At 41.6% G+C, this 11,013-nt stretch overlaps 1 protein-coding gene across 2 annotated transcripts; it reads right to left on the bottom strand.

The window, feature by feature from the left end:
- Window positions 1-1,223: 1,223 nt before the first annotated feature.
- Window positions 1,224-8,386, bottom strand: LOC124655543 (GRF1-interacting factor 2-like). Of its 2 annotated transcripts, none has more exons than XM_047194419.1 (4): window positions 8,225-8,386; window positions 7,250-7,326; window positions 2,009-2,093; window positions 1,224-1,930 (listed from the first exon to the last, which is right to left on the bottom strand). In XM_047194419.1, the coding sequence occupies exons 1-4, from the start codon at window positions 8,297-8,299 to the stop codon at window positions 1,667-1,669; spliced, it is 501 nt and encodes a 166-aa protein (XP_047050375.1). In that variant the 5' UTR covers window positions 8,300-8,386; the 3' UTR covers window positions 1,224-1,666. The 2 variants fall into 2 exon arrangements, with proteins under 2 accessions (XP_047050375.1, XP_047050376.1); XM_047194420.1 differs by having other exon boundaries at window positions 2,024-2,093.
- Between the last annotated feature and the right edge of the window lie 2,627 nt (window positions 8,387-11,013).

Below are 11,013 nucleotides of genomic sequence, written 5' to 3'. Positions count from 1 at the left end.
ACGAGGCTGCGCCGGTGCGAGCTGGGATGGGAGGGAGGGTAAAACGCCGGTGCGGCTTGGGGTCCGAGAACCGTCGGCTCTGATACCACCTTGTCAGGATCCGGAAGAATCGATCAGAATTTCGTAGGGGGGAAAGGAACGAGCAGGCGCTCCGGCGGCGCTGCCATGAGGACGAAGAGCGACTCGGATACGAAATGTAGGGTTTATTCATAGCGTGCCTCCCTTCCACCCTCTCCCACTCTTTTATACAACAAGAGCAGGACCACGCTTAGTTCAGTAATCTGGTATTACAGCGCATAAATAGTAATTAGCGCGAAAGTAAGTTTAAACTAGGTAGCGAACGATAGCCGTCCGATGCTCTTCATCTGGACCGTTGGTTAACTGACGAAGTGTCTTCTGCTTCAGAGAAACGGCGGATCCTGACAGCCAGAAATCCCTTAATTTCTCTGAAAGTGAGAGCTTCATGGTTAGCAATTGGTAGAAAGAGGGAGGAGAACAGCAGCACGTGTGCCCGGGCGCACGGCACCGGTCCGCGCCAAGGCGGTCGTGCCGTCCAACTTGCCTCACCGTCGAGATGCGCACATGCGTGTAGCGAGCCATCCCGCCGTTTCGGCAGCCGCGTCGTCGGCATCCACATCGCTCAGCAATGGACAATGTTGTGCCACACAACGTACATAAGAGGTCAGAGGCGATGGGATTGTAAAGGACTTCTCGTGCAATTTCATCACCGCGCTACAAGGTTCACTTCTTAAAATGTACCTGCAGGGCAGTTTGTGTTACATATGATGCCCTCGTTTTTTATCCAAATGACTATAACCCCTAGTCCTGATACCTCCCATGTCAACATCCATGCCCATTGCTGCTCTCGGCCTCAGCAAATACTAGCAATGTAAACACGGAGACTTGTAAAGGCTTCTCTACTACTGCTACGACACCCAGGATGATATATAGTCCTCAAAACTGTGTGTTCATATCCCACGGACCCAGTAGTGTAGCAGCCAGAGACGTGGCAAAAATCCTGCTGTTCTACATCAAATAGCTCTGAAAGGTTAAACGTCAACAGCCTCTGAATATATTTCAATGTACACAGACAGAGAACTGCTCCATTTTACTGCAGCATTAATGTCGAGTGGGTCATCACACATTTCGTATCAAGCTTCAGTGTTGACATTGATCACTCCACTACAAGGGCTCGGCTATCGCTTAAAATTGTACCTCAAATGCATAACCGGCTTCAACTCATATGGCCATTTTATCAGGGTTCAGTAGATATTCTTTGAGTTCTAAAAAAAAGGAGCATTCTTTAATAAGATAGTCATGGTACTAAGAAGCATGGCAGAAACAACTCCTGGAGACAACCACCATCAGGCTTTTACACTAGTCTAGTTGGCAGACAACCACCATGAGGAACAACCAACGGGGGGACCTATTATTCCGTACAAAATGAATACGAACCTACAACAATGCAGAAAGTCTAGCACAGCACAAATGACAACAATCTAAGCTTTGTTCTAATTGGAAAGGCGAAGGCGACCACAACAACTAGTCATCATCCATTCGAAGATCGCGGCCACTTATGGTTAAAGGGCACAGGAAAGATCCTCTCTTCGTCCTGGTGGTAGTATACATGCATTCTGCAAACCTAAAAGGCTACCTAGTAGCTTTCTTAGGACTCGCTTCTGCCATCATTATTATCAGAGGCCGAAGGCTCAGAAGTGGTCCCACCTGCTGCATAGGTTGGTTCAACTTGCTGGGCCTGCATGCCATTGACAACCCCAGGTCTCCCAGTCATTTGACCAGCGAATGGAAGTGATTGAGCTTGCTGTTGCTGTAGTTGCTGCTCCTGCATCTGCTGGGGAGTTAGAGGGGTCCTCGGAGGGAACATTGGCACCTGCGACATGTATTGTCCTGCAGCACCAGGTGGAGCCATCTGCATGCAGAAGTAAGATTAGTGCATGCAGCAGAAAGAACATATGCATGTTCTATATGAGTTTGAGACATGACAAACCTGAGGACGGCTTACAGGGGTCTGTGGCTGGGTATCAGCAATTGCAGCCAAATACAGGAGATTCTTCTGAAGCTGGGCTTGATACCTGAAAGTTTACTGGGAGATGAAATTTCTGTATGTTTCTACACATCCATCTCGGAAAGTAGTCCAGATTCACGTAAAAAATATTGCTATGTAAAGGAAGCGTGTTCAATGCATCCATCTATTATTACCAATTAAATGATGCAAGCATTATAAAATGCCAAGAACATAAGTAAAAAAGGAAAGCATCGAGTAACAAGATAGTAAACTAATAACAAATAACGGAAACCTTCAATAATCATAAAAAATAAAACCATGGCGTAGTTAAAACATTGGATTAGTTACACTGTCTACAGGTACACAGGCTGACATATATGATGCATGAGTAAAGACATCAAGGACAATGGAACTGCTGATCTGGCACACATGGAAGATTAGAAATGGGTACATACTTGTAAAACAACATGGGGCAATTCTTAATGCTAGCTGTAAAAGCCAACAATGCTACAACGTGAAGTCTAAAAGAGTTTATTCCTTTTTTAACAAAAGAAGATTTAGTTGAGATTGGAAGTATCTTCAGCCATAGATCCTTTCCTTATATTTTTTAAATAGGAATACTTAAATCCAATGCAAAATTATGCTTCGCGACTTTGTACTCATAATCCAATTTGTATTTTGGATGCAATTTCCATTAGTCTTTGGATACAAATCGCGAGGTTGGTTAGAACAATCTGTAGTACGACATAAGGTGAGCATATTTCCCTAACAAGAATGAGCATATTACACTATTTATACATGTATTTGAGATGGCCAAATGCATCTTTTGACAGTTTTGAATGTTTGTTACAACATAACACATGTAAACCATATTGCTGACACATGGGTGCAATTTTTTTTTTACACTTCCAGTGAGAAGGGACGCTACCGAACCTAGGGGTTTGGCATCGATGGTTAGTACAATCTTCAACATTATGACCGGCCTCCGCAAGGACAATATAAATATAACCAAATTGCCCTTAACTACGCGCTCTTGTGGACACTCCAAGATGGACACTGGCGCATTGCGTTCTATCTCTCCTACCTCCTAGAAGATTTACCACCTAAAAAGAAAAGGTTTGTCAAGGCGCAGACAAGCACGTGCACAAGAACCGCAACAGGGTGCTCTACAGACATTAGTCATGGACTGACGTGATGCCACGTGTAAGTGCATCAGCAAGGAACAATCATGAACCTGACAAGATTTATCTGCAGCTTCGAAAACCCTGAACTCCAATCAAAGTCATGTTGCTGTCTCCAGAATTTAGATATTGCTCCTTGAGAAATGGCCAATATATAAGTCATAGTTCTGCTGATAATAAATCTGTATAATCATTGGATAATCACATTCTATCATCTGTTTTAGTGCAGCTCATGTCTGAAGTGCCTTTTTTTGGTTGTTGATATCTGAAGTACATTGTGTACCAGTTTTCACCACGATGTTCTTTCGCTTTTTTTTTTGTTAGCTTATTTAGAGGGCTTAATGTCTCCAACTTCATATTATTTTTAGCTCATAAATTCTGACTGCTTCCTACTTCTGTACTGTATAAATGCACATGTTGGTACTGTTACTATACAGCAGCTATCTGATATAGGTAATCAAGAAGAAGATGTCCATGCACATGCTTTAAATTATCAGTGCATGACAATAGGACAGGACCAGGTGATAAGTGTCCCCACTGTCATTGACTGTACAATGGTGCCACATGCACCGGGTGTCTTCATTGCTTGCTCTCCCCAAGGGTCTCTACAAAGTGCCATGCCCATCCTATTTATACCACAAAGCTGAGCCACTTTGTCCACCGATTCTGGCTTGTTGTTTGAGAGTTTTGTTTCCTCGGATTTGTAGGCACTAAGAGTATGCCAGGAAGAGGAAGAAAGAGAGAGCTCCAGAGCACTAGGAATGGGAACATGGAGGAACGCCCAACTTGTTTGTTTCCACCTCTAGTGTTGTGTTGGAGGTGCAAATATTTGGTTTGGTGCTTTCCTGATGCCTCCCATTCCTACCGTTCTTGCGCACTCCTTCCTCTTCCTTTTGGCTTATGTGATAGCTTTGATTCAGAAACCACAAACACAAGTGCACACACTTAAATAACGTGATTATATTGAAGGCGAGTCAGGAAGAGGAAAAAAAGAGGGCATAAGAGCAGTTGGAGTGGGAACATGGAGGAACCCTAACGTGCTTTGTTTCCACCTCTTAATTGAGGTGAGAGCTCGGTTTGGTGTTTCCCGATGCGTCCCATTCCTATTGTTCTTAAGCACTCCTTCCTCTTCCTTCTTGGCTTTCTCAGTAGCTTTAGGGTAGAAACCAAATGTTTCGGTGAGCATATTCGATGAGAGATCCGATTCTGGCTTGTTGTTTGAGAGTTTTGTTTCCTCAGATTTGTAGGCACTAAGAGTATGCCAGGAAGAGGAAGAAAGAGAGAGCTCGAGAGTACTAGGAATGGGAACATGGAGGAACGCCCAACTTGTTTGTTTCCACCTCTACTGTTGTGTTGGAGGTGCAAATATTTGGTTTGGTGCTTTCCTGATGCCTCCCATTCCTACCGTTCTTGCGCACTCCTTCCTCTTCCTTTTGGCTTATGTGATAGCTTTGATTCAGAAACCACAAACACAAGTGCACACACTTAAATAACGTGATTATATTGAAGGCGAGTCAGGAAGAGGAAAAAAAGAGGGCATAAGAGCAGTTGGAGTGGGAACATGGAGGAACCCTAACTTGCTTTGTTCCCACCTCTTAATTGAGGTGAGAGCCCGGTTTGGTGTTTCCCGATGCCTCCCATTCCTATTGTTCTTAAGCACTCCTTCCTCTTCCTTCTTGGCTTGCTCAGTAGCTTTAGGGTAGAAACCAAATGTTTCGGTGAGCATATTCGATGAGAGATCTCGAAAGAAAGCTAGGAAGAGGAAACAGGAGGGCATAAGAGCAGTGGTAATGAGAACAGAGTGAGAGAGACCCAGCGGTTCCCATTCCGCCCATAGTGCGTCTGGCACCAGGGTTCACTTCTGGTAACGAACACACAACAACTACCTTCATGTTCAAATATAAAAATAGTGACATGGTTACCTTATGATATGCTGCCATTTCTCTACTGCTAAGTTTACAGGGATTGTGGAGGAGTTCCAAGCCAATTTCATGGTATCTTTGAGAACTGAGTGTTAGCTCAGTGGCAAGGCTTGCGAGTGCGCAGCGAGCCCACCCGGTTTCGAGCCTCAAAGGGGGCTGAATTAAACATGGTGTTATCTAGCGCGTATAAATCCGCTGCTGGAGAGGTCTCATCATATATCTAACAACGTATAGCCCAGGGAGGGAATTTTCCCCCCGTTGGTCCACGTAATTTTATGGTATCTTTCAGCTTACATATTTGTCACTTCTTCATTTATCATTTCTTTTGGGAGACAATTATCTATGTGGTCGTTCACACATGTTTGTACACAGCATATATTTCACGTGATCATTTACATGAATATTTAAAAAAAGAAAACTGGAGAACCAATTATACACAAGACGACGAGGTATGTGAAGAAGGAAAACATGAGTTGCCAAAAAAAGAGAGCAAATATATAAACAGATCAGAAATCCTTTGAAATCAAGATGCCTTTTATGGCACTTGGAAGTGATGATACCATTCATTAGTGCTAATTTGTTTCAACAGGCAAAGTGTTATGACCTGAAGTTTATTCCAACAAACTGTGAAGCGTGTTTTGATTTTGTTATCACTATATAATAGGTGAGAGAACTGCCTAGCTGGTTCCAAAATATTGAACAGTTCACATGACTCAACATAAAATTTAATTAAATTATGATATGATGTCTACCACTCTTAACCATTGCATCGGTAATTCCCAGGTGTATTAAATGTTAAATTGTTTGCTTCGGAGGCAAAACAATAAACAGAATGTAAAATGCAAGGAAGCTAAACTTTCAAAAGGAATGTGCAAATAATTAAGTTCGCAAAACCATGTACTTGTAGTAAGGTACCATGAACCTTTTAGGGAGCCACACCCCATCTGCAAGACACAAGATCTGCCTCCTAGGCTTGACCGTTCCCACAATTTATGCTCCTCCATTGCGCTAACTTATGCCGAGAAATAGAAGAACGGAGGGGTCAGAGAAGTTATGGCCCAACTTCATGAGGCAATGGGTTCCCGCTATAATGTGGATTCCCCTTGAGGTATGGCATAAATGCTGACGGTGACATTTTATCGAAGGTGGCCAAGGCTCTAAGACACAAATAACCAAGTTGTTGCTTGGATGGTAATTGAATGATTGTACCCTTTAACCACTAGGGTTTATCCCCCTGTGTGTGTTACCAAGAGGAATATTATCTCGGTGGTAGGCAACATACCCGAAGAGCGAGGTGGATGTATTAACTTCAGTAAAATTCAAGCTCCGTCAGTCTTTAGTAGTTGTGTGAGTGTGAGCTCGTGGTGGCGATCGTACTTACGTGTTGTACCAGGTGCTTTTAAAACGGAGGCATCAAGACACATATATTGCTTTCAAAAGCTAGTGACTGCTGAACCCTTTTCGCTGCGGTCTCGATAGTTAACCTATAGTTCAATATTAATGTTTGGTAAAGTATATTCCTTGTATGACACAAAAAAAAACTTCCTTGCTTTAATTGGTCGCCTGAGCCAAACTAGACGCACCAAGGCACAAATCCGTTTGCAAATCTTGAGTGTTCGTTTGCGTAATATTTTCACAAAGAATAGCATTCCATCATTAAAATAGTACTGTTTATTGACCTAACAAGTAAAAACACCCACTAAATCATAGCACATGTGACAATGGGTCCGGGTGTTAAATCTGAGATCCCGGTTCACTTCACTGGCAGCTCAGCCGCTTAATTGGATATTTTTCTTTGCAAGCATACTATTTTGCCAGGTTTTTTCCTGCTTGATTTAGTTCTTTATACCGAACAGACAGCAGACAGTTCCAATATCTACTCGTGGGCAGTCGTCTGGTCTAGTTTTAAAACAATGGTACTAGCCACGACAAATGTAAACAGATGAGTAATGACAGGGGAAGATAGGAGCAAAACAAAATTGTTATTTTTGTGCATACAAAGTATTTCATGAATGAAGGTATGTGCCAGAAAGCACAAAACAGGATGGCCCATATATTAGCGAAATGAAAGACATCAAATTCTATAATCTTCAGAAGAAGAGGTTGAGCCTGTTACATACTGAGCACATTCTGCCAACTTTCCGAGGTTCTGATTTTCCAAGATGGCCAAAATAAGTTGCTTATTTTCATCCAGATACTGCAAAGGGATATAATGTCAATTAGGAGAAATGGATAATCAAAATAGAGTGTGTATGGGGTTAGTATTCAAAAAGAAAGCCAGGTGCACCATAAAATAAACACAATACACTACTAGAAATTCTATATGTCTGCAAGAAAACACAAGGACTAAAGATATCATCATCGCAATGCCAAAATCACAAAGCTAGAAAAGGTATAGCCACAAAATATGAGCATTTATCTAAAACCGGAAGATCATTTGGAATTTGGGAGTTAAAATATACAAATATATGTTCTTCAAGTGAATGTGTTTGGCTGTTCGTTGCATTAAGATGACCGCGTTGATAACTTGGAGAACAGTTCAAAAGAGAGTAACCAACCAAAGGTTGCTCTCCACATATTCCTGCAGCAAATCAACTTGGGGTTTCTGTAGTACTAGAAGGAAGCAAACCATAACCCACTGCCAGTAAGCAATATATGCATCAACATTCACTATCACAAAGCCAGAAAAAATGCGAATCTAGTGGGACAGTAAAGGACGCATCCCAGTAGCCAGCTGCTAAACAAAAGCAACATTCGAAGATTGGCAGCTCAGCGAATGAGGAAGTGCCGTGGGGAAATGGAACGGAAGATAAGGCTAATACAAGGATGAAGTGAATACTGATTTACAGAATAAAATGAGGGGAATACTGATTTATTCAATCGCCATGTCAGTAACTCCAAACGAGCTGTTCAAACCACATCCGTATCGGTGAATAAGAAGGCCATCTCTACCAATCCACCAGACAGAACTAGGCCTGATCGGGGGCGACTAAACGATCGAATATTTAGCCGGGAGCGCGGCAGCCCCCAAAACCCACCAAGGAGGCACGCGAAAACCTATCAAGAGCCGCGAGAGAGGGGGAAAGAGAAGGCACCTTCTGGATCTGCTCGGTGCTGAGTCCAGCCGCCGGAGGCATCCCCGCCGCGGGCATGGGCATCGCTTGCTGCATCGCGGCGGCTGTAGGCTGTAGCTGTTTCTTGGGGTTGTGCTGGGCTGGGAGTTTGGAGGGTTTGGGCGACTGGGAAGTGGGGAGGAACACAAGAAAATGCGCCGCCTGCCCCTCTGAAGACTTTTCACATGCTCACGGGCTAGGAAATAATTACATAGGTGCCCCTTGACATTGTCAAAGGAAAGGCCCACATTTAACAAATTGCAGCAAACCCCCGCAAAAAAAAACAAATTGCAGCAAACCGAGTAGTTTGTGTAGAAGGCTAGGGTTAGGAGCTACTCGGCCTACCCCTACCTTATCGGTGGTGCCGCTCATAATGCATATTGAGGCTCGAGGTCGGAACCTTTATACAAACTCTAAATTTCAGATATTTCAGTCTGTTTTCTGATAGAACTCGTGACTTCTTAACCAACCGAACCCAAGAACCCAATACTGTTAATCACTTAGATCCCAAGCATGCACGTCTGAGTCATCCGTCGAGTTTGAATTTGGATTTAAACTTGTAGGCTTTAACAATCTATAGAGCCAATCTTATAGATAACCTGGCATTCCACTCTATACTGTTCCCAGATATAATTCCACCATATTCATATACAATGTGTTCCACTATAGCCGTACCGACTTTCTTAAGTATATTTCCCTAAGTTCAATTCCGCATCAATTTTCCAAAAAAATTCATGAATATTTTAGAGATTTCGATTCCAGGAGTATAAGAATGTAGTGAACATATAAATATTGCAAGCCATAATAAATTATTGCATCTCCCACTTGGCTGAAAATATTTTCTCCAAGAAAATGAATTCACATAATATTAACATGGTCAAGAAATTCCCTCGATGCATTCATGTTGCATATAAAAAAATTGTGACTTTTGGAGTCATATCATCACAAAGTAACAGGTTATGATGCACATTCCACGACCATAATTATATAAAATTAATTCTCTTGGCTACATGCCTTCCTTCATCTTTTATAATGAAAGAACATTCAAATCTTGTTTCCTTTCTTTGCCATAAAGACCTACAATAGTAAATATTAAAATATAACGTAAAAATAGATTGCCTTGTATGGAGATAATCTTGCCAAATGATAACATCGAGATAGTCTTGCAATTAAAGGCTCTGACTATCAAAGTATGATGAATAATCCATAATTCCTTGATATTACAACATAAGCACTTCATTTGATTCTAGAGATCTTTCATTCCACATTCGCCTTACACTTGCTAACAATTCCAGCAAGTGTGAGTTACAATAGTAATCAAAATAACAATAATTTCAGGGGCAGGACTAAGATTAGGTCGCATGAATAATGCCCCAAAATAAATATGGGATGAAAATTATTCTTCATTCTATTTCCTCGGGAGTTCAAAGTTAATTCCTCACAGAGTATCATTCCTTTTACCAAAGGTATTTGCCAGGTTCACATTTTCCATAGAATTTCTTTGTAATTCCACTCCCAAAAACAATGGAAGCTTTAACAACCCTTTCTTATGAAACCAAGCTTTCACTTCCATCAATGTGATATTTTATAAACAATAAGAACATCGTTAGCACATATAGTAATAGCACAAAACAACTCACACTAACCGATGTATATGATTGTCTTCCATTACGTAAACCATAAGATTCGATGGACCACTGATGTGAAGCTTGTTTTGAGAACGTGAACTGTTATATTTATCTAGCAAACCATGTCTTCGTTCCCACTTTCTCTAAATTCTAGAGAAACAAACAAAAAAAGTCCAGAAAAGAGAAGAGTTTACATAAAGTATAAACATTCTCTTTGTGTAAACCATTTATCAAGAAGTTTATAATTGTAGTTTCCATTTAGAATGTTGCATTAAACTTCCGTGCAAATAAATCCATTTACACCTATAGGTTGCGGTTGTTTGGTAATATAGCAAGTTTCCAAAAATTAATTATTCCTCATTGAGTGTATCCTTTCCCGCAATGCTTCCACCCACAGTTGACATTAGTAAGAAGTCCAAGTCATTTGCTTGAGGAGAACCAACCTGTGGTTGAATGGTTAGGAGGGCAGTGGCACCCCCAGCCCACCAGAGTTCAAATCCCAGATTTGACACTTTGGTGTCTCATAAAGGCGGAATATTCTTCAGTGGGAGGCGACGTTCCCGTCGACAGCGAGGCGCCTGTGGTGACTTCGTCAATCTCAAGACCCGACGGATCAGTTCTTCATCGCAGTCTCTTGGAGGTGCTCATAGGGGTAGAGTGTGCGTGTGTGCGTTCATAGGGGTGAGTGTGTACGCGTATGTATGAGCGTCTTTGATTGTACTGTGTTTCGCAAAAAAAAGTCATTTGCTTGAGCTTATTGTTCCTCTAAATATAGATGACTTCCATAATAAATAAAAATAATTCCATATTGATTCCTCCCACTTTTCCTAATCATTTAGTGCTGGGAGTATGCCTTGTATTTTTTCTTTTGGGTTATAATAGTACTCCACATGAGATTCAAGTGCGATATTATTTCTAGCAATTCCAACCTTGATAAAAGGTAGTTTATTCCAACTTTCCACCATATTTCCTTTCTAGACCAAAAGTGATACCATTGCATCCACTAGATCTCCCAATAATAATAATAGGTGTGATTTGTAGTAATATAGCATATCATATCAATAATGTCAAACATAAAGAAAAATACCTTCCAATCAATTAAACATTACCAGTGACCGTGAGAGATAACGAATTGTCTATAAT

This window comes from Lolium rigidum, chromosome 5 (assembly GCF_022539505.1).
Source record: "Lolium rigidum isolate FL_2022 chromosome 5, APGP_CSIRO_Lrig_0.1, whole genome shotgun sequence".
Lineage (NCBI taxonomy): Eukaryota > Viridiplantae > Streptophyta > Magnoliopsida > Poales > Poaceae > Lolium > Lolium rigidum.
The sequence above is the reverse complement of the archived record's forward strand: the minus strand, read 5'-3'. Positions and strand labels throughout refer to the sequence as shown.

What these genes read in the sequence shown, in the direction of transcription:
- LOC124655543 (XM_047194419.1), bottom strand. Translation starts at nt 8,299, where the DNA reads ATGCAGCAAGCGATGCCCATGCCCGCGGCGGGGATGCCTCCGGCGGCT. An exon ending in GCACCGAGCAGATCCAGAAG is followed by an intron (nt 7,327 to 8,224) that starts GTGCCTTCTCTT and finishes ATCCCTTTGCAG; the next exon opens with TATCTGGATGAAAATAAGCA. An exon ending in CCCCTGTAAGCCGTCCTCAG is followed by an intron (nt 1,931 to 2,008) that starts GTTTGTCATGTC and finishes TTCTGCATGCAG; the next exon opens with ATGGCTCCACCTGGTGCTGC.